Consider the following 24,386-nt stretch of genomic DNA (forward strand, 5'->3'; position numbering starts at 1 on the left):
CAGTGCACTGTCTCAGTGTTAGGATCTATGTCGTCCACATGTCCTGCAGGTCAAAAAACTGCACAGTGATGTTTGAGGTTCGCCACAAGCGCAGGCTGGTGAACCCCAGTATAACATGTTTTGCTAAAGCAACCAACACCAGTACGAAGGCGATTTAAAGTTACTTATTGTTTCTTGGCAATTCTGAGCCAGCCAAGCATAAACAAACAAACACAATCACAAATTAACAAACAACTCGCCAGTGACTGGTTGGTTTTTGAATCTTTATTCTCGGACTGACAAAGCCTTGATAGGTTATTCCTGGTAGTTTCGCATACTTGTAGAGGGTTTTGACGCAGGGCCGGTTACCGAGATTGACAGAGTGAAGTTTCCGATTGTTGAAGTGTTGTTTCCGGGAAATTATTCCATCCATTAGGTGCCGCTGAATTGAGAGCAATCCTTAACGTGCGTTGCTCAAGCGCTTACTCCGAGAGTCGAACCAGCGCCGCTTGATCTTAAAGTTTCTTCGTTCATAACGTTACGCGCTAACCAACTGAGCTATCGGGACGTCTATATCAGGCCCGGATTTAGGGGGGGCAGAAGGTGCAGGTGCCCCGGGCCCCCCTTTTGAAGGGGGCCCCCCAACGTGGAAAAAATGTGATTTTGTGTGATTTTTTTCTTTTAGCCTTTGAAGTTTCTACAAAATGCTGTGCTACTGTAGTAATGTAATGTAATGCTACTGTAGACGTAGAAGTAGTTTTTCGCGCCATAGAAAATTTTTTTTGCACGGGGGGCCCCCGATGTAAAAGTGCTCCGGGCCCCCATCAGCTAAATCCGGCCCTGGTCTATATAGGGACGTATTGTTTACTAGCACATAGACGTAACATTATTGAGTCACAAACTGGTTTGCTCAGTCAGAACTCAGAAGATTAGTCTTTTCACACGATTCAACGTCTGCAAATAATGTTGCCAGGCTTATTGTAAAAGGTCTAATCTCGTAATTTATTAATTGAGACAGGCCGCAAAAGAGTCTGTGCCACCAAATTTGTGGCAGAGCTGTCGGTTATTTAAACTTCTTGCATTTTTTTAAACTTTTGTTTCATCGCGCAGCGAGGATAAGTCGGGTAATAATGTGATCACATCATAAATACTGTATGATACAAAATTAAAAATAAACTTTATTACTAGAAGACCAGAGAAGTAGGGAAAATCAACAAACCATTACAACGTAAAGCAGTAAGGCCTAGATAGCAATGTAGTTGTAGCTGCTATGAATGAGATGAAGATTATTGAAACTGAAAAGCTTCATTTTTCGTACAACAACAATAGGCTAAAAAACTAAAAAAAAAAATAATAATTTTTAGAAGTCAGAGATTGCGCAGTGTGTGGAGGGAGCACTGCAACGATGAATTGCCGGATTGTCCGTGGAAATTGTTGGACTTACTAATTTAAAAATATTAGCTGAGTTTTCTTCTTAGCAGAAGAGTAGGCCTATGGTTTGGTAATTGGGAAGGCTTTTGGCAGTGATTTAGTAGAGTTTGTTGAAAAAATTTCGTGCACAAAAATATAAAAAATGGCCTTTTTGTAATTTAAAGGTGTTGGTCTTTTGTTTTATTGCGCCATCTAGCGTAAGTGAGAGCAAGACAAAAGAATTTTGTCATGTAAAAATAATAGTCTATGTAGCAGAAAAATACGTGTTCGCGCTTCATAATACAAACCAAAACGAAAACAAGCATATGTAAGATAACGTATAAACACAAAATGACAAGAAACCTGGCGGCAACAAACAAACTTTAGTGACGACTACGGCATAAAATAACCAAACTATGTTGGTATACTGGCCATCGAATCATCAGAAGATAAAGGATCGGTAAAAGTTAGTCCTTCTGTTAGTTTGACGGTTCCCATTTATTTTGTCATTTCTAGATGATAGAGCTTCAGTAAACAGTTTATCTTGTTGTACACAAAACACACAAAGGCGAGCAACGCAGCAACCAGGTTTGACATATTTACGTTTATTTTTAACACAAATAGAAAAAACTACGTTTAACAAATTTCGCTTCGAACATTTCGAACGACACAGCAAGATGTCCTCGTCAGTTATTGTTTTTTGTTTGATGAATTTAATCCTCAATTACTGTGTTTTGTTGATTGGTTGTAGATGAAATTATTGAATAATTGTAATTCCTCACGAGGACATCTTGTGATGTCGAAAACGTTCGAAACGTAAATATGCTGAATGTGGTTTTGTGTGTGTATTACTACAGTACATTAGTTACACAGTAAGAAGCCTTTAAAAATCGCAGAGATGGAACAAACTTTAGTGGATTAGAAACTGCGTAGACCTATGGGCAGATGTTTTATATATTTGCGATTTCCAAAACTGAAGAAATTTTAGAACCTGTATCACTGAAAGTTGGATCAAAATACAGGCGTTGACCGCGCTACTCCATTGAAACGTGATAATGAGCATTGTTGCTGTCATAATGTATACAGCGTTAAACATTGATACAACCTAAATTTTTCGACGAAACGGTAAAGTTCAAAAATCTCAACCCAAACAACGCTTTTGACCAAATTGAGTCTGCGATCTAAACTTTTACAGAAGCACGATTCGTTTTGGACGTTTCGCGTTCATGCTCCTCAAAAGAGTTTGGGTCGATTTGTGTCTATCTCGAAAGTTGGAACCATGTCCCAACCAGTATTTCGCATTGATTCATCGTTTGCAGACGTTGAAATAATGTAAAGAAGATTGATTTTCTATGTAGGAATCCATATCAGATAAGATTTAAATTAAGTGGACGAGAAGGCAAGAAAGCCAATCTTCATGTTCACCTTCAGGCATGCCTTCAAGTGTCCTGCCAAAGACACAATGCTCTTCAGCGGTGTCGAACCAGCGCCCTTTCGAGTGCCGTTCCAATGCTCTCACCACTCGGCTATGCAGCCAGCTAGTAGACTACCGGTACTGTTCTTGTACAACGTGAATATATTGCTTTGGCTTCTGGCATTTGTACAAAGTCTAATTTTCATTTCATCTTTTAATACTTGAGCGTAAAATGTAGTCCTTGGTCACCACCGGTGGTTTGAGCCGATTTTTATGTAATCGAAACAAAAGACGTCGCTAGGTCAGGACGAAGGACATTTTGTATCGTGCCGCAATTTCTTTATTTCAAGCATTAGCAAACCTTTGCGCTTTGAACTTCACAACTTTTTGGATCCTGAGTTCAGTTTTCTTTTCCAGCAAAGACGACACCAACAGAACTGTCCCTTCGGAACAATGGAATTGAGCTAACACTTACTTAAGTATGCTTATTAGTTATTTATTAAAATAATAACTTTTTGAAAAACTGAAAAATTTAGATTTTAAAATAATTACAAAAGCTCAATGAAGCATTTGTCTTTGGAATGACGCAACTTGTTTTGCTTCGTTTTATTAAATTCCTTTTGGTTTGAATACTGAAGCGAATATACTGGATAGAATTTTGTAAACAAAGACCTCAATAAATAAACTTTAAGTCTCCGAGTACAATGGTAACCGACTTAAATCGGATAATGATCACAAATTACCAGAGCCTTAGGCTGGAAAAACTTATTCCGAGAGATTTCCAAGCTTTGAGAGAAAGAGAACATCATTGTTTACAGGAACAGACAGGATTGCTTGATGGAAATAATTTGTAAACGTCACAGCAATCCGTCGATATGCATTTCGTAACGTTCTGAGGATTTCGGTACAACCAGATAATTGGGTTTGTTGACGCTATTAGCAGGTCATACATCGATATACAGTTATACACAATTCTATTCTTTTTTCGTTAAAAGCCTAAACCTTCTCCATCTGTTTTCCATAAGTGTGATATCCCCAGTAACATGTGGTCCAGGAGATACATCTAGACCCGAGCCGAGATGATGATCCCAAAACCTTTTCTTGGGCTCCAAAGATCGGAATAGACGAGGTAGCCTAGTTAGGTGGATGAAGCGTTCGACTTGACTACTTGGTCATGGTTCCATTCCCAGCTGAGTTGGTTTAACTCTGCTTTTTCATTCCCTGGTTGGACCAGTGCTTGGAGGAAATGCCTCTGAGTCGCTAGATCCAGTCGCCATTCGCATCGGTGGACATTGGTTTTTGCTTTAGCTTCTTTTTCTCTCACAATGGCTCACACTCACCAAAGCTTCCCAGACAACAAATCGGTCGTTTTTACGTTGATTTAACGTCTACAGACGACTGATTTGAATGTACAATTTACAGAATATAAGAAAAACGACTAATGTGTTGTCTGGGTTTTTAAAAACTGCGTCAAACCTGGGTAAGGTCTTGCTGAGACCTCGACTAGCTTTGTTGCGACATAATGGTGTTGCTTGAATACCAGTCATCAGCATAGCGTATCATTATTTCTTATGCCTGGCCTTTGCTTTCCTAACAAGATCTCATTTTTTAATCGTTTTAACGTAATTAGACGTATAAAACATTAATGTTTTGTTCGTCACGGCCTACAAGAACACGGCCGAATATGTTGCTATTTGGGAAAAATTCTAAGAGTCTTAATTGTTACAATCATAGCCATGACAATTGACATTATTTTTCGCCAAGTTCAAACTTGCAGGTAAAATATGGCAATTGAAGACAAGACCTGCAATGCAATAAACCTAACGATTGAATGATGAGGCTACCTCCAGAATGGAGTTGGAAAGGCTTACACTATTATTGCGTAAATTGCGGTCAACGTTGGCTACATACCTCATCTCCGGCTACACAGCCAAAAATATGTCCAGGTACAAATACTAGACTACTTATTTTACATACTTATGGAAATGAGAAAATTGCAAGTTTGGCTATGATTGTAAATTAAGACTCTTGGAATTTTTTCCAAAAAGCAACATATTCGTCGGTGTTCTAGTAGGCCGTGGTTGCATCAATATCAAAAGGTTGAATTTGTCGACTGCGCTGTTGTGGTTAGCTTGTTAGTTTGTGAAGAAAACAAGACATTATTCTACGAAACCAGACACGGGTCTTAAACTATCTTTTTGAAGTCGTGTCGGTGACAATACGTAAACAAGCCGCAGTGGTTTCATAAACAATTTTAGTCATATCAATAAACCTGTTTGTTAAATCATCGTTGGAAAGTTGCTATGAATGCTGTTCAGATTGGAGGCAATTTGTCAGATCAACTTGTACTCAAATAATTGGAAGTACTGAGAATATTTGTTGTGTTGCTTAGTTGTAAGTTCAAGAAAAAGGTAGAAATATATTCTGACCGTGCCACACAACAAAACGTTATTACAGTTGTACAGTGTGTGCCTATACTACTATTTTAATGTACATAAACATTAATTTGATGCTGCAGTAATTAGACATTCTCAGTCTACATTGGTGGTTCAATTTATGTTGCGAAACGTTGCAGTTTGTATTGTGGTCAGGTCAGTTTTTATGCGACTATGTCAGTAAAACAATACATGCCAGGCATAACAATACATGCCAGGCATAGTTGAAGTTTAGAAAAAGGTAGAAGCGACAAAACGCAAACGTTGTAACGAACTTGAGGCCGAAATAAGTTAAGTTTAAAATTTGGCACGGTTGCAACACCTTGAAAGAATTTTATAAGTTGGAAAAATAAACAAATAAAAAAGAAGAGCATTGAAGAACAATAAAATTTATATTGTATGTGTAAAAAAAATAGACAATTTTTACTTTGCACCATAAAAACCTAAAGTGACTATTCTCCCATCGACTTCAGCATTAAATGGAATTGTAGACAATTTTCACTGATGTTTCGCACAGGTTGTCAATGTTCAACTTGTTATGAAGTTAAATGCAGCTAACCAGACCTTGCACTCTTCCAGTCAGCAAATCAATCGTTTTTGACATTGAATCAACGTCTGGAGAAGGTGACATGGTTTTGTGGCTGTATTGTGTTGACGTAGTAGCAGCGGTAAAATGAACGTTGCTTTGAGAAAACAATCCTTTCACAACGATTCAGTCGCCGTGAGTCACTGTATGTTTGCTGTGTAATATTTTCCTGCTTGCGGCGGCTCTGAAACAATACTGCTTTGTCAGTCGGACGCGATTGCGCGATTGTCAGTTGAGAACGCGAGGAATCAAACTTTACAGGCTGAAAGAGGAAATAGTGTTCTATGTAATTATAATATTTTTAAACGCTGATTCTAAGAATAATTAATTATCACTATTATAATGAAAATAACAATTGTTTTCAACTGCATAAAAAAACTTCGTTAAACGTAACCATCCATAGCAACCAACTATAGCAACCATTCCATAGCAATCATTCCATAGCAATCATTCCATAGCAACCATTCCATAGCAATCATTCCATAGCATCGGCCAGCTATTTAAGATACTCTTCTGTTTTCAACAATATTGAAGTCGTTTGGTATTTTCTCATTTTTTATCTATTAGCGGAACTAGAGTTTAAGAGCTTTACATTTTAAATGCAAACTGATTCCTCCTCACGTCTTGTAATCGGCATTTCATTGGAGACAGTCCAAATTGCTATCACGTGCAAACAATCATATTGTAAAGTCCCACGAAACTTTTAAAGTGTCTGATGTCAAATTATAAACTAGATTGGTTAAAAGTGCAGACAAAATAAACGGAATCCTTCTTCAAAGAAATTGATTATTCTGTGTAATTGCCCTCAGCATGTAATTATGTGAGTTCATGTAATAAAATTATAAGATCGGAGTAATAATAGTTCTCACTCTCATTAAGTAACGAAAAATGGAAATTTTGAATATTCTTTTTTGAAGTATAAAAACTTCCACATTGCTTCGTTGAATCACCGCATCTGCACACAGAGTGGTTTAATGGAATGTTGGAGTATAAGTTACGGAATTTATTCTATTAACGTCTATGCCTTGACCACAGAAAACTTTGGTTCTTATATAAGATCATAGACTAGAGCAAAAGTTAAGTGTTGCTTTTACAATTTCACCCATTGTTTATGACGTGACAAGGAAAAAAGTCGGAAGCAAAACCACGTTTGGTTGTTCATCAGGTCAAAGACAATAAATGCGTCGATTGAAACTAATTCTGGGTTGAAAAAGTTTACTTTGCAACGCCAGATAACGCCGTTTATTTGGGGAATTCACCTGGGTTGTTGTTGCCGGATTCAAGCCAAGGACAAGTCACAAATCAAAGAGGAAAAAAAATATTTTTCTAATTGCGTTGATTAGCGACAAGAAAGCGATTATGAAAGCCATAAACATCCGGGTCATGTTGTTGCAGATTGTTAACTGTCGTATCTTTCAAATGGAATGTTTTTGTTAAAATGTTGTTTGTTGAGCTTTACTGTATGCAAATTTGTGGGGGAAAGGAATGTGTAATGTGTATCTTCATTCTTCATCCTCTGCTGAATTTCTGAAGTTAAGTGCTGTTACTTCAAAAAATTTTGGAGATAAAACCGTTAAAACTAAATTACAATGTCTTTGCAAGTTTAACCGAGATTGCGATTCACATTTTCTGGTACTTTGCGCAGCATTTGTACAATTTGTAATGAAACTGAGGTAAACAAACCATGTTTTGTTCAAGTTATTTTAGAGAAATACAAGAAGAATATTACTTCTACTTTATGATTGCTTTTTTTTTTATAAAAACACGATTGCAACTGAGTTTGTACAAATCAGGTTTTTGTATTGAACAATCCATGTACACTCCAACACAGTTTGTTGATTATCTGCGGTGTAACAATGATCTATTGTTTATGATAAAGCTATGGTTGTGACGCCGCAATAAGAATTAAATTGTTTTGTTTATTGACAATTGGTGTTGGACACCAACAATACAATAGCATTGGGAATTAAGCCACCACATGCGTTGTTAACTTCATTTATCAGATTTCCATGTTTCTTGCATGTAAATATCTCACGCTAAAGCTGGTTGCAGTAAATCTTTGTGAACGTGCTCAAATGATTGACAGCATATGCCATTTGATGAAATCAAATTAAAAAATCGCGTAATCTAATTCGAGGTACTTGTAGTACGATGTTAGTATCTGTCCATTCTGGCTTATAATCTAGCTGAAAAGATAAGTTGTGTGCTAAACATTGCATTTAATTTCAATCTCGTATTCTTGCCAAAGTAGTCGATATTGTTTTACAAACTTTATGAAGTGAGTAAATATTTCAGTTTTGCTTGAACTGTTAAATTAAAAAAAAAATATTAAAAAAGAACTGAAAACTAGATTGCTCTTAAGGATTAAAAGCAGAAGATAGTCAGCTTGTCAGCTTTAGTTTACATAATGTCGACTTGGAGTTGTTCTGGTTGTTCTTTGTGTTTTGAGTTGTCTCATGTCACCAAACTGATCCGATGCTAATTACATGGAATTCCTTTACCTCTTGCCTAATACACTGAGGTGAAGTTTGTTCATGCGCATTTGCAATATCTGCTAAGAAAGTGGCTGCAATGCCAATACTATCCACTGGTCTGACTATGACGTAACAGTATGACGCAGGTAACAAACAAAATAGGTTGTTGAAACCATCGAAAGTTTAGAACTTGCATTGTATTGCAGCTCTATTCGTAAGTAGCAACGATACATTTGTTAAAGTCTGCCACATCACTATCCTCATCAACCGCTCCGTCACTGTACAACTCCGAGTCATCATTCACTAGACAATGAAGGTCGATGCGTTTCCGGTCATTGTGACGTCATGCTTCTTTGGTGAGCGACTGTGAGCTAACAATTACAACCTGAACAAGTGCTTGAGTTGTTTAGAATTGTTGTTGGCATGACAACCGTCATCTTCTCCCCCCCAGCTCGCAAAAACGGTCATTTTCACAAAGATTAAACGTCTGCTGATGTTGATTTGATCTGAAAAATAGCGATTTTGTTTGATGAATGTTTAGATGGATTGCAACGATTTCAACTGGTCCACCGGTCTAGACGATGAGTATTTGAACTTGAACAAAATGTCAAATATTGTCCGACAAGCTCAAAATGTAGTGTTCATCAACGCAGGTTTCGTCCAAACACGAATAATTCTTTAAAACAATTTTGAATTTTGATGTTAAATTTCTGACTAGCCCAGTGTGGCCACACACCTCAACTACACATGTCGCGGAGTGGTTTGTTTTAATTGTAAATAAACTGAACATCTGCGTCCTTGTAACAATAACGATGTTTGTTTGTTGCCAGCGGCTTCCTTGTTCCGGGTCAAGGCGTGCGGGGGAGAGTTAATCGCGGATGGGAAAATGCAAATCATTTCTAGCCCTAATTATCCTGGAAATTATCCCAACAACTTGAAATGCGTTTGGAACATCAAAACACTAACTGCTGGCAGTCAAGTGGAAATTATAGTCGATAACGTATTGACCGAGCCATGCTGTGATGTCATCACAGTAAGTAGTGACGTAATCAATGAGGTAGAATTCAAAAGTTATTAAAAGTAGTTCTTGTTTCTTTATATTGTAAAATGTCATAAAGACCAATTCCCGATTTTGAAATCACAACCCCAAAGTTGTACTTTCACGTCTGAAGAAGTCGCGGATCTGCAAACAAAGAAGATGTAAGACGTAAATGGTGATCTACAAAAGCATAAGAGGGCTACATTTTTAGGATTCCAAAGTAAAGGTGCATTTTCGGAAGAAATTTATGTTTTGGCATTTTAGTGTTTATTAATTTCCTTTGAAAGACCGGCACATTATATATTTGAACATGATCAGTGATCAGCTGATCACCAAATCAAAGTAAGGTGTCTGTTGCAGTTTGGTTTAAAAAATTTGGTTTGTAACGGAAAGTTGGGTGAGTTTCTAGTCCCCTTTTATGTGAAATCTTGAAACATTTATCATCAAAAGCGTCTCAAACAACTTGCACCTTATACATTTTAATCATGTAACTCAGAAAATTTGTTTTAATATTGTTTTTTAAAAAAAATTGTTTGCTGATGGGTGAGTTGTCAAATATTGAACAAAAAGCATCCCATGAATCTACTATTGCCGTTTTTTCAAAACGATTTTCCAAGAATGTTTGTTTTTTTCACTTCAACAAAATATTCTTTATTTTCGAGCGCTTCGCTAAACTTCGCTTCCTGTCATTTGAGTTTGTGAGAATCCTTATAACTTCACGTTCAGCATTGTTGAAGGCGGATGAATTGTTTCACGCTTCAATTTTGTTGGGAACTTTTGCTTCAACACGATTTGCTTTACCAATGGGAAAGGTATAAGTCGTTCTGCCGTGGATGATTTGAACATTTTGTTCAATCGTATGTACAACATGTACCACATCAAATTTCATGAAAAACCCAAGCTTGGCTTTTCAATCAACTTGATGTAGTCTCCGTAAAAATAGTGAAAAGTACATTTTCATTATTTTCTACCCAATGTGTTTCACATATTTTGAGATAAGCATCGTTTGCTCGTCGCAAAGCTTCAATATTTGTTTATAGAAACATGGATGGTTTGGAAAATAACTTGTCAGACATTTTGTAAAGCAATGTTTGTAAAATAGCCACCACTGATGTATTTTAAAACTACAAGAGGTTGTTTTCTTTCCAAAACGTTTATTTTTACAACAAAACTTACTCAAAATTTTCCAGAAAGTAGAAAAACTTTAAAACATTTTTATATTTTTATTTTTCCACAAACTTGTCCAGGTGATGCAACACAGTGTCAAGGTGCTGCGCCCACGCAGTACATAAATGTTTCTGAAAAATTAATTTTTTTTTCAGTAAGCCTACGCATTTTTTTGTCATATCTAGGAACGGCTAATGATTGAAGATTTAGATTAAAAGGAGAAAAAGTCAAGAAAGCTAATCTTCCAGTGTATCTCCAAGCACGTCAGTAGGCTACTTGTTCTACGAACGACACAGTCAGGGCCGTAGAGAGAACAGTTTGGGCCCGGTACGGATGAGAAGCCCTGACGCCTAAAACAAGAAACCTCTGAAGAAACCTCCAAAGAACACATAGTGCTTTCTTCGTTCTTAGGCCCTCTGATAAAATTTCAGGCCCCTCAAATAATCTCGGGCCGGGTCCAAAAGTACCCCCTGGATTACCCTGTCAACGTCACTGGACACAGCTGTATGCTTTTGAACGGTGTCGAACCTGCACTCTTGCACATGCCATGTCAGGGTTCTTATCACTTGGCCATGCAGCTGCCAAAGTCTAAGCAATGGTTGATTTCGTCAATATTTGATTGTATATGTCGGGAAGCTTACGCCCTTCTGCTGTCTGCTTGTAGTAGACACTCCGCAAAAATTCATCTTCTTCGCAGCCAATCGGCATCTGGCACGTCACTGGCGTTACGAACGTGTAGATACGAATGTCTCGTGCATTCAAAAGTAGCTTCAGTAATCTCGCTGCACCTATCAGCTGAAGCGACGAAGTTATTTGGTTGGCATAACAACAACAACAACAAGATTATTCAAACGCCATTTGTGTTCCATCATGACATCACAAATTAATATCAATTGGATTTTGGCGGGCCCTGGGGTTGTTCCAATACCACGCAACCTTGCACCAAAGCAGTTCAATGCACCCTCCCCATCACAACTCATCTAAAATAGCAGCCGTGTTTTAAGGGTCTCGAGAAACTGCTCAGGTTCCAAAAGGTTAGGCTTAGCACATGACTCGTCATAGCTCATGACTAGGGAACTGTGTTCCGAAAGCTCGTGTAAGTCGATATTACCACAATAAACTCGCAGCATCAGCTAAAACAGGTCGTTAGTATCTACACTGTGAGGTTAGGCTTTGTACGCTCCAACTCGACAGCAAAATCCGTAATCTTTGCATTGATTCAACGTCTGCAGACGTTGTATCAATTTAATAATGACGGATTTTGCTCAGGGGTAAGTGTGGCCCATGTATTACAGCTTGCTAGTGACCTACAAAGCCGATCATGCGTGACTTGTTTATTTCTGCCCAACATTATGACGTAATAACCACAAATAGTCCAACAGCAAAACTTCTACTGTATACAGTGGCGTAGCCAGAAAAAGAATTTGGGGGGGGCGAATAATTGATGAATTGAAGAGAACAACAAAGTGTTTGATTTAAGACATCGCTAGCTGATGTGCAGTGGCGTATCCTGGTGGGTTGAGCAAGGGAAGCAATAAAGCTGGTGGGGGTTAGAGCGTGCCGAAGGCCCGCGTATTTTAGGGGGTCCGGGGGCATGCTCCCCCGAAAATTTTTTGAAAAATTACACTCAAATAATGGATTATAGCGCTTTCTGGAAACACTTTCGGGGTAATATTTGTATGAAATTTATTAGCAGATAAACAGCTATTAACTTATTAAAGGTAGCTGTTACACACGAACGGGCAAAAACTGCTGCTAAAATTAGAGAACACAAAAAACTCAGCTACACAAAAACCCAACAGAGTACGGTAGCGATTCTGAAATTGCTTCCACAGATTAGTTAAGAGAAGCGTAAATCGTGTAAACTTTGCGCGATTTCGGATTTGCAAAATTCATTGATGTCTTTCTGTGTGTCTAAAACAAGTCCTGGGGAGTGTTAATAGCCAGATGTCTTGGAAAACGATATAAATTTATACAAATTATATCATATTTTCAACAAAGGGTTCAACTTCGGAATCCAAACTTTGAAAATTGGGGGGGGGGGGCCATGGCCCCTTTCGCCCCCCTGGCTACGCCTATGACTGTATAACAAGAAAATATTATTAAGTAGAAATGCAGTTTTATTCTTTTTACGCCCGAGATCTTGTGTTAGGCTTTCAACTGAACGGACATGGAAACAAAGCTTGACGCAGGTGGTCCACCGTTTACTGGTGAAGCTAACTTTCCCAAATATTCAGAAGTGAATCTGTGTGTGTAGTTTCACCACAAAATTTATTGTTTTACCACAAAATTTCTTTAAGTCTCTCACACACAAGTGAAGCAATGAAACCATGTTTCGTTTTGCTCTAAATACTATAACAGGCTTAAGAACTTTGCATTTTATAAAATATCTAACATTTTATCCGATTAGAATACCACTTATGTGCCTATATTGGACTCAAACATCTTTTCATTAATTCTTGGAATGATTTCTATAATATCGCTCAAGTTGAAATTGTGTTTATTTTATTTCGTCTTACAAGAATTTAACATTTTAGTTTACAAGTCACTTGGAAATCCCAAGTCTAATTTCTACCTCATCGTCGTTTGAAGTTTACTTTATACAAGACTTAAACATTTTATGTTTATAAGACATTTGTTACACCAACAAGGTTGTTGTAAGAAGTATCTCAACTTTAATTCCAAAAGCTGTTATGCGCCTGATATGTTTTTCGATGACTTATGATGTCACAGTTTAAGTTATTACATTTTTGAAAGTCTGTTATTCTTCATATTAATATGTGAAGTTCACTGAAGAATCGTTGCGGTGGTTGGCTGCCCTGTTGTCTCAATTCTTTTCGAAAAAATTACTAGTACAAAGTCTAATTATGAAATTGTTCTTTCCAAACAGGTTAGAGACGGAACTTCTCTGTCTGCTCCGATCATTGTGAATTTCCGTGGTAACTCATCCGGTGGAACTTACATGTCTACATTCGGTTCCTTCCACGTCACATTTATCTCTGATGAGTCAATTTCGGGCAAAGGATTTCACTTGACATTCCAAGAAGGTACTTTTTACTGTAGAAATATTTTAATTAGTTTTTCGTCGTACCCGAGGCTTACGCCCGACATTTAAAGACTATCAAGTGGATGGGAAGGCAAGAAAGCAAATAGATAAATCTTTATCCATATTACTTCCAGTGAGGAAAAATTTGTTTGTCTGATCGGAATTGAAGCCGAATTTTGTGTCCATCTTCAAGAATAAATTTAAATATCCTATGAAGGTGCAACCGCTTGCTCTGGCGGGTCATCAAACCGGCGTCTTCCGATCGTTAGTGATGCGGTTATATCATTGAACCATACGTGTTATAGTTGAAACTTGAAATGATTTGAGAGCTTTCCTTGAAAATCTTTTTTGTTAAAGTATGGACGCTGTGATTGACTGTCTTCTGATGTCCTGCTCTAATCACTTACGTCACAAAAGATAACAATGCTTCCCTTCCATGGATCGGTTCCTTTGTTTTGCCAATTTTGTTCCAACCCATTTATGGCATTGTGGTTCGATCCGAACACGTTGTGCATCGACATCCATATACAAACCACATAGAGTCCACGTTGTTGAAGCTTGCTGGGATACCTTTGCACAGAACGCGCGCGATTGGCACTATACCAGCTTGTGCTTGCGTATGCAAATAACATACATGCTTTTCATAATGTGATGTGCAAGCTGTTTTTCTAAAAGCATAACGTTTGAGATTTAAATAGAAAACATTTCTCATGACAAAAAGAATATTTTGAATTGTCATGGCCATAAACTACAGTTTGTGTTTTGGCTTCCCATAAACTTTCCGCTGATCATTTCTATTTTTTTTGGAAGCTGTAAAAGTTGGGTTGTAATAAATTGGGTAGACTACTATTGATCTATCAAAGTAGTCCGGGAAAACATCGTCAACTTGGGGCCAGGGAAATAAAAGGAAACACCCTGAAACATCGGGAGCTCCAGCAGAGAACTTAACAAATTGTTAATAAAGCAATGTCGGTATCAAAAGTTGCAACGGTAGCGAATGACCGCCAACCAACAGTTGCGTCGTCTACGTCGTCGCCTCGTCAGAGGAAACGACAGCTTCTGTAAGTTGACGGTCATCAGAACTTAAGAAGATTCTGATTCGCCAACTAATATGTGTTGCAAGAAACCACTGGAAATAATTCGTTTCATAAAAAAGTAGAGAAAGCATACAATATGCCCCGCTCCTATAGCTCAGCTGGTTAAGCGCCTGACATTACGAAGGAAGAAACTTCAAGATCAAGTGGCGCTGGTTCTTAGGGTGTGCAGTTGAGCAACGCATTTCAAGGACTGCTCTCCATTTAGCGGTACCTAACGAATGGAATAAATCCCATACACCACTACTTCAACTATCGGAAACTTCACTTTGTCAAACCGTTACCACCGAGTAATATTGGTGGTAATTGTCAAATTCGGTGATCGGGCCTGCGTTAGTAGTTCAAGCCTTTTCAAGTATGCGAAACTGCCAGGATTAAGCTCTCAAAGAAGCTTTCCCAAGTCCGAGGATAAATAATATTTAATCAATCAATGTTAAAGAATATATAATTTCCTGCAGGATATACTGATTTCTAAAATGCAATTGGAAGATTCCAACCCATGATTGTGTCACAATCAATAGGTATAGCCTCATGATAGGCTACATTAAGCATCTTGACAAAGCGTACTGTTTTAATTGTATAATTCTTACGAAATGTTACAATAAACCTACAATAAACTGCCAATATTTCGGGGGGCTGAGCCCCCCCCCGAGCCCCCCTCAGGAATGCAACCCTGTGTCACAAGTAAAACTATTCGACAATTTAATTGACTGTTTTACGTTGATATCCCAATTAACTACGTCATTAATCCTTCCCAAGTCTCTTTCCTGGTAAGAGATAGAAAGAATCGTGACAGATTGCAACCCACGATTGCAGATGTCGAAACAATGTAGGCTAAACATGGAGATTTTGCTGTCTGGGTATATTTGCTGTCTGTTTACTTTGAATATCAATTCACCAATAAGCAAATTCAAGACAGATAACTTCTCATTCAAATCTAATTTGCTTTAAATCACCAACAACAAGTCAGGAATGTCTGTCTTGTTGTCAAAACTCCACTCAGGTTAATTAGGTTACCCTGGCTAATAAACATCCTTTGTCAGTGCGTTGGAATGACTTGCATCTTGTCCGGCTCCTAATCAGCTAGTTGCAACTGCAGAACAGGATTTACCAAACTTTCTACACCTGTCATGTAATGTTGTGGTTTTATGGATTGTTTTCATACCAGCTCAGAAGCTGAGTGGTTTCACCTTCGGCTCTAGTGTAGGTAGATCTGAGATTGATTCCAGGTCGGGTCAAACTAAACACTATGGTACCGATTGTGTTCTTTCTTGCATAACGCAGTGAGAATAAGTCGTTTATAAATAATGTAATGTAATCGTAAACCTGATATGAAATTAAAAATGATCCATGTCGCTAAAAGACCTGAGCAGTTGTAGAGCGACAATAAATAAACCATAACATTGTTATTAGGCTATCAAACGTTTTGAAAACGCAAGTGACGATCTTAAATTGGTTCTTACCACAGTGTACCATATGATCCTGTCCATTCAATGCAGCTACGGCCAGACCTCACAAGCAGGAAGGTAACTAGCAGGGCACAGAAACATAAATTTCCCTTCACGACAGGATAGATTTAAAATCTGGTAAAACTTTATAACAATAATAAAAAGAGACATTTGAATCAAAAACATTTCCAGTAGGTAGCTGTAGTTATGAAAGACTGCATTGGCCCAAACCTTTGATCACACTACTGCTCTAAACACGCAGCAACAATCTCATATTAAAACAATTTATTTGTTTTTCATTAAAGTAAAATATATTTTAAATTTAAAAAACCTTATGAAACAACCACCCACTGACTCCAACACCATTCATCATTGCACATGATTAGGGAACTGTGTTACAAAAGCTCGTGGCAAACCGCTACTACCACAACGAACTCACAGCATCAGGATAAAACAGGTCGTTTGCATTTAGATTATGAAGTAAGCAACGATCATGCTGCTAACATCAAAATTCAACCTCTTGCAAAGTAAAATATGTTCAGCGGTTTATTGACGTATTTTTGATTCGATTGAAATAATCTCCCATTGTTTAGTTGCCGTGGACACTGGATGCGAGAAGGAATTGATCGCGGAGACCACTCCGAAGCTTCTATTGTCTCCTCACTGGCCCTTTGATTATCCCAGCGATGTCTATTGCAAGTGGTTCATCACCGCAGAGCCAGACAAGCAGATCTATCTGATTGTGTTGGTCCTTCGAACGGAGCCTTGCTGCGACAGTTTGACAGTACGTTTTCAAAATATTTCATCAATTAGTTTAAATTTCTTAGCAAAAGACTTAGAGGCAAATGAATTCGTTAAAATTGCGAAAATGTAGATGATTATTATTATCTTTCTCCTATAATGTAGCCAAGCTTGATAGAAAATGGAAATAATAATTGGAGGAAATGTAAAAAAACTGTAATAACACCGTAAAAAGACATTTTGGTTTTAGAAGTTTACATTTAAACAGCGAAACGAAACAAAACTGGATGTCGTCGTGAATCAAATTTGGTTAAATTTCGCATTAAATAAGCTTTTTTCAGTTTGTTCTTGAGGGATTACGAGGCTACGTTGATTGCTTTGAGGGGTTGCGGTGCAAAAAAGGTTGAAAACCCCTGCTTTAGATGGAGTTAATTTTTTTAATGAGAGTTCAGCTCTATGCCGAAAACTCTTTCTTTTTCATTGTATAATCTCAATGAAGCAATCATACACAGAGTATTGTTACTTAGTGCTGTTTGTAATTTTCACTGGACTTGCATTCTCCAGGTCAGAGACGGTCTTAACGAGTCTTCGAAACTATTGGGGGAGCTCAGAGGCACCACTGGTGGTCAAATATTCTCGGCCTCTCAGGGCGGTATTCTCAGTGTGAGATTCAGGAGCGATCAGGCCGGCCATCAGATCGGGTTCATGGCCCGCTATTTCAGCCGTGAGAGCAGTGGGAAAATTATTCGAGAGTTGTCTCTCATATTACTTTCCGGACAGCAAATCAACCATTTTCACATTGTTCTGACGATGAATCAATGTTAAAAACGGTTGTCTTGCTATCTGGGTCTTGTCTTGTCGCACATTACCGCTTCCCAGCTAACCTGACAGCTTTTTGACGTCGTTGCAACGGTACCAGACTTTGAAACGATATAATTCAAACATAAATTAAAGTATATATTTTTTTAGGTTTGTTCTGTTTTTTTTTTTTTTTCTTTCTACAAAGCATGTTAAGATGCTGCACCTCTGATTAAGCCCGGGAAGGACGCAGGTTGAACAATAATCCACGAAAATCATAAGTCGAATGTTTATGTTGAGTTGGAGGGAATCATTCCCTCTTGTGCTATATAGCGGCAACAAAAATAATGCAACACCAATATGAAACGCAAAATGGTTGATAATTTATGTCATAATAACTTTTACTTTGTGAATCCTATTCCTAATCGATTATTCTTCCGTGAAACCGCTTTCATGACGTCATTGTTGACTTTTCAGTGTCGAATGAAAATCGCCTCAACCTGACGTCATCAGATCCAATCGCAGAAGGTAACATCTGACTTATGACGTAAATAATAAGTTTTGGAATGTTGTCAAACCTTAAAACTTCACCACACTATCTTTAGACATCTGGGAATCTCTGGAATAATGTAGAATGGAAAGTCAATGTTTGCTTGAGAATGTTGATTAAAAATACCGTGTCACAAATATTGTATGTTTTCAGATTAAGATTTTGTGATAAAGTTACGTTTGTTAGCTGTGAAATCACGCTTGCTTTTCCCTCATGCAAACCTGGTTCGACTCCTGGCTTCAGCTAGCTGTTGAAATTACCGCTCACCTTTACCCATGGCCACCTGGAGATGTGGCCTGATTTGTCACATTTTGCAGATTTTGATTACAGCTACTGCTAGTGCTTGACTGACATTTTTTGAGATGTTTTTACTTTTTGCGGTTTCCTAATGACATAAAACTTTTTTGTTGCCTTGGGGAAGCAGTAGCAAATGAGAAAAAGTAAGTTGAAAAACACAAAATCAGACTGTTATTGAAAATTAACAGTCTGACTAAAATCTTCGAAATCAAATTTTCTTTGTTTTTCAACATGTGAGGATGTTAAAACCTATTGTGTCATCTGGGGAAAAGAATAAAGAAAGCGTAAAAATCTAAATTTTAGAAAAATTTATTTAAATGTTCGCCCAAAGTTAGAAAAACCTGGAAATTTCGGCAAAATGTGACAAATCAGGCCGTATCTTTAGGTGGCCATGCTTTACCCAAGGGTGTAATAACTTGGGTGGGTGTAGTTACTGAAGGAAAGGCGGCCGAGAAAAAGGAACTGGCCACCCTACTCTCGTTAGTGCCGAAGGCTTAGTACAATAAGAACCTATCTTTTCATCTCTCAACGCTCGGACCAAACATAGGACCCCCTTTACTTTACCTGCAAGAAAACTAAAAAAAGTTGTTTTAAGGAAAGTTAGGTTTAGAAAACGTCCCAACTTGACATTCCAAATACTTCCCCAACAATTGCCGTTTCACTTATCAAGTACCATTTCAGAATGTGGAAGTCAGCTGAAAGTTCCAGAAGAAGGATATGGACAGATTACGTCACCTGGGTTTCCCCTCACCTACGCTGGAGGCTTGACCTGTGTATGGAAGATCGTTGCTCCCATTGGTCGGCGGATAAGGGTGTGGTTCAAATACATCAGCACACAGGCCTGCTGTGATTGGATAAAGGTAAAGAATTCATTATGACGCTATAAAGTTGTTGTAAAGAATGCAGATAGCTGGTTGCGCATTTCACAATTAATTGTTTAAAATTGTGATTTGTAACATAATCTGTTCGGACATCTTTCACTTTTTCTCATTGGAAGGGATTGTTAATCGTGAAATGAACTAACAAAGTTGAAGGTTCCAGAAAACTTGCAATTTAAGGAACAGCGCTTGATTGTCTATAATCTATAATCATTTGCTCAGGGCAGTACATTTACATGTAGCCTATAATAATCATTCTAAGTTTTTTTCTAATTTCTCATTCAAAAAAGTCTACTAAACAACACCAGTGGACCCGATGGAGTTTACTAAACTTGATAACTCAGTATTCTAATTTTGTGTTTTCAAACGTGTTTTTTACTTTTACTAATTTCTCTTGTATACATTGCCCTAGATCAGAGACGGTCCCGATCACATTTCGCACAAACTTGGAGCTTTGAGCGGCGATCTCGACGTCTTCCATAGCTTTGTCTCCAGTGGCAACACAATCCGGTTGGAGTTCGATTCAGATTCTGACGGCAACAATAAAGGATTTTCCGCTATTTATGAAATATTCAAACAAAATGGTGATTGAAGGAACTTGTTTATGTTAAGAAGATTATTTGAAGATTTGTGTGACAAAATTTCATGCTTTTGGAATATAATTTGCATGTCTGATGGAAAGTTAATCCAGTTCTGAGTGGAATAATTTAAAGTTCAAAGCAAAAATTATATTTTTGTAAGCGCAATATTATTATAAACATGTCATTTTCTTTTTGTATGCAAATGATCCAATAGTTTATTAAATCAAGCCCTATTGTTTCACAAAAAATCCTACAAAAATACAGCAAAGTAAAAAGTCTAATTTAACGTTAATTTGTTGTATTTCATCATCGGTTTATTACACTCCGCGACTTTGTGAAGCTTTGCAAGCAGTAGCGTTGTCAGGGGGTCCGGGGAGTACTTTGAACTGCTTGGTTTGCTTTTGAATCTTTATCCTCGGACTGACAAGGCCTTGATAGCTTATTTATGGTAGTTTCGCATACTTGTAGAGGCTCTTGACACAGAGACGGTTACCGAGATTGACAGAATGAAGTTTCCGATTGTTGAAATCTTGTTGCCGGGGAATTATTCCATCCATTAGATGCCGCTGAATAGAGAGAGAGAGCAGTCCTGAAATGCGTTGCTCCAGCGCACACCCTGAGAGCCGAACCAGCGCTGTGTGATCTTGAGCCAGGTGCGTAATCACTGAGCTAACGGGGCTAACCCGTACTGGGATGGTTTGGCGAGGGAAAATGAAGAAACCACCTCATATTTGTTGGATATGGTACATTTTTCTTAGACATGTTTTGATTTGGGGTCTGCGGATCTCATTGCTACTAAGCCCAAATTATTTTCTCAACGGCCCTTTTTGGAAGTAATTGTGACAAAATTCGTTGATTTTCAAAAAAACTCTTTCAAAAACGTGAACTTAAATACTTGAGTAACGAAGTAGACACTGGTGTCTCTAAACCTCTGTTTGGTTCCTCGATGTTATTGAGGATGAAAAGTTATACAAGGATCCTTCATTTAGGATGCATCCGAACGATTAAACATAAGTCAGGTCAGTCAGGTTCGGTAACTTGCATAAAACTAGGAAAAAATTTAATTTATAAAATTTATCACAACTTTCAATTTCGTTGTGTGGATGTTGCAGATGTGGACTTCACATGTGGAGGTTTTCTCAGAGCAAACTCCTCCGTTCAGTATCTCTCCTCTCCTAACTGGCCGGGAGCTTACAACGACAATACGAACTGCACATGGACGATTGAGGCCAATCTTGGGATGCAAGTTTGTCTTCAGGTCCTCGGTGCGATCACTGAAGAGAATTATGACAGAATAGCGGTGAGATGATAGGGCATTGTTTCCACACAGTGATTTGACATTTCAACAATAGTCAAATAGAAAACCAACCACGTGACCAGCCCCAGATACCACACTCTCAACTAAAAAGCTTCCTTGCCAGATTGTTCCAAAATGGAGCCATATCACGTAAAAATTACACCAAAATGAACAAATATTATTTGCCGTGCTGCTGTAAGTTTTGTACAGATTTTATAAACTGATGTAATATCACATTTCAAAATTGAATGACGTCATGATGAGGTTGCCAGCCAGCTGTGACGTGTAGTTGTCAAGTCGATTGCAGCTTAAACTTTCCAAAATATTTGTTGTTTGTGAAGGTTTTTGATGGTAATTCCACCCAAAAAGAGATTCTATTCTACTGGTCGGGGAAGTCCCAAATGACGCCACTTTTGAACAGTACAAGTTCAACTTTGACCTTGACTTTCACCTCCGACTACGCGGTTCACCTCGGAGGATTCAGAGTTGCTTACACGGAACAACAGGGTGTAGTGTAAAATTGAGCAAAATGTTCGGAAAATGGAGATTTTTTGGGATAAACAATCTTCGGCATTTATTCAACTTTTTCTTTTAGCTTTTGATCTCTCGATGTGGAATGACTAGTGCAAATTTCCACGGCTGCCTATCATGTATATCTTCTTTTCTCATCTTCCTTTCTTATGCATTCTCTCCATCTTCTTTTAGGTCCTTCTCTTGTCCACTGCCAATCGTTGATAAGTTCTACCTGTGTAACCATGTTTCCTTTAAATTTCCTACTTTCACCGCAAAGGCAGTTTAAGTTTCCCTCGCGGTCTATATCTGCCAACTTACTTTGCTTTATCGATATGATGTTTGCAATCGAATAAAAAAACATTATCATCTTAAAAGTCGTCGCAAATGTACCATTGTTACGTCACATTTTATCACTTTTTATTGCATTGTTCATGTATATTGAAAGTTATGATTATGTTTTAAATTGTTGCTTTATTTATTTTCACGATGCGTTATTATAAATGACGTTTTTGCGATGCGTGTTCTCGAAGAGAATTAACAACACTACAGGAGTTCACTTGTGGATTTGCGCGACATTCAATTGTACTGGTCAGGTATGCAAACTACTCAGTGACGTAAGTTCCGGCGGAGTAGGAACAAACAACATTTTCCTCGTATCCAGGCAAAGGTCCAAGGAGCCTTCCGGTATCTTTTTGGACAAGCAGCTGTGGTGCATTTATACTTTTTTGATTTTAACCTTTTCTCTGTGTTTCATTATGGATTCCTGGCAGATGGGCCAGTAACCGTGGACGTGGGCCATAAGCTCAAAGTGGCGGTGAACATTAATCTAAACTCTGCAAGAGCAATCTACAGCAGAAAGAACATCTTTGATGCGTTCCTTTAAAGCAATTTTGATGTAACAATCAACCATTATAGTGGAAAGCATCCACTGGTACATTAAAAGCCAAACGTGAGGAAGCAAGATTCTTGCATTGTACAAAAGGTATTCATCACCCGGGAATCGAACCCGGGGTGCAGGAATGGGAATCCTGCATGTTACCACTACACCAGCAGTGCTTGTTAATTTTGACCAATCTGAACAAACTTGATGTTGCCAGATCAATAGAACTGATCTGCAGGGATGACCGAGCATCCGGCTTCTGTTCCACACGGCAAAAGGGATCCAACACAAAATTAACAAATAAAGAGTCTTTTTTGGGAAAGTGGCAATAGAAACTATTTGAATAATAGAAAGAATACAAAGCTAAGCAACAATTTCCAAAGCTAATACAGTACAACGATCGATAAAAACTTATGCACTGCCCGGGAATCGAACCCGGAGCGCAGGAATGGAAATCCTGCATGTTACTACTACACCAGCAGTGCTTGCATATTTCAGAAGAATGAAGGCAGCGGTTCAGGAGGAAGAACAATGCACAATTTCAAAATCAACAAACTCTTGTGCCACATTTGTGTCGCATGACGTCATTGTTTGATTGACAGCCGGTTTGAAGAAATTTTCCGATCAGCAAAGTCTTTTTTACATTGATTCAACGCAAAGGACCGTTTTGCTTTAGCTGAGTGTTTGCTGAAAGACGAATAGAAGCGACTACTCACCGAACAAGAATTTCTTGAGTTTGATCGATTTAACGTTCAGCAACGTTTTAATGACATAAAACGACAAATTTTAGTGCAGAGAATGCATGTTTGAAATCATTTTCTACTCAAACAAACACAGCTCAGCATCAATACGATACTTTACGTTGTAGGCCTAACACAAAAATAAAATAAATCGAACGTTTTCGGCTGTAAGTATAATCCTTTCCAAACCTATGAACGTAATAAATAATTATTCCCAGAGGAGTGACGTCACTGGCAGGTAGGCCAGTTCTATGCCAGTGGTTCTTAACCTTTTGTCTTGTTAATACCACTTTGAAATCACCAACCAGTTCTCGCACCCGCTCGTAAGAATAGCTGAAAAGTAATAGTCACCTACAATTGAAAATGTTGGTTCCCCATAAACAAGTACTGTATGTCTTGCGTCATTTTATCACTAATCTAAATAATTCAGCATCCACACACTCCGGGGACAGGTCTTGCAGATAACCGTGGTAAGTGCACTCCTGGTTGAGAACCCTTGACTTATGCTTTGCAAAGCTGCAATGTGAAGTGAGTTGTAGTAGAAAAACGACTGCAATGAACATAATATGAATAAGTCGGTGGGAGGCTAACTAATGAATAAATTGCAGTTAGCCTCCTATCGACTAGCTCTTATTGTGTTCATGGCAATGTTTTTTCCTTAGTCAACATGGAATTGTTTTGTCTTTGCAGGCATTTGGTAGTCTGGTCTTTGTCAATGGTGATTTTATGCCGCAACTATTGTGATTTCTCCAGATGATCTTAGTCTGCAGAAGTTTCATTATAAACACGAGGAAGAAGAGTAAAATAACATAGTCATCAAGTCAGCTGATCATATCTTAACATGCAAATCTGAGTAGGATCCGAACCATCGTCCTCCAGTGAAGAGTAGGTTGGACACTGCCACCACTCGCTCCGCAAGCGACGCGTTAAGGAAACCCTCTTTACATGAAGCGGCACCAATGACCCAGACTACAAATCAGTCGTTTTTTTACATTGATTCAACAATTTAGACGTTGAAT

At 38.2% G+C, this 24,386-nt stretch overlaps 1 protein-coding gene and 1 non-coding gene across 2 annotated transcripts; one reads left to right on the forward strand and one right to left on the reverse strand.

Annotated features, from left to right (window-relative positions):
• Positions 1 to 8,510: 8,510 nt before the first annotated feature.
• Positions 8,511 to 22,262, forward strand: LOC145776382 (dorsal-ventral patterning tolloid-like protein 1). The gene is made up of 10 exons (XM_082587781.1): positions 8,511 to 8,654; positions 9,129 to 9,331; positions 13,395 to 13,551; positions 16,686 to 16,876; positions 17,398 to 17,557; positions 18,109 to 18,159; positions 19,160 to 19,338; positions 19,769 to 19,940; positions 21,050 to 21,237; positions 21,576 to 22,262. Exons 1-10 carry the CDS (start codon positions 8,609 to 8,611, stop codon positions 21,750 to 21,752), a joined length of 1,524 nt encoding a protein of 507 aa, XP_082443907.1. The 5' UTR covers positions 8,511 to 8,608; the 3' UTR covers positions 21,753 to 22,262.
• Positions 22,263 to 23,041: 779 nt separating this feature from the next.
• On the reverse strand, positions 23,042 to 23,112 carry Trnag-ucc (transfer RNA glycine (anticodon UCC)). Its single transcript has one exon. It is a non-coding gene; the product is annotated as a tRNA-Gly (tRNA).
• Between the last annotated feature and the right edge of the window lie 1,274 nt (positions 23,113 to 24,386).

Source organism: Aplidium turbinatum, chromosome 8, assembly GCF_918807975.1.
Source record: "Aplidium turbinatum chromosome 8, kaAplTurb1.1, whole genome shotgun sequence".
NCBI classification, from domain to species: Eukaryota; Metazoa; Chordata; class Ascidiacea; order Aplousobranchia; family Polyclinidae; genus Aplidium; species Aplidium turbinatum.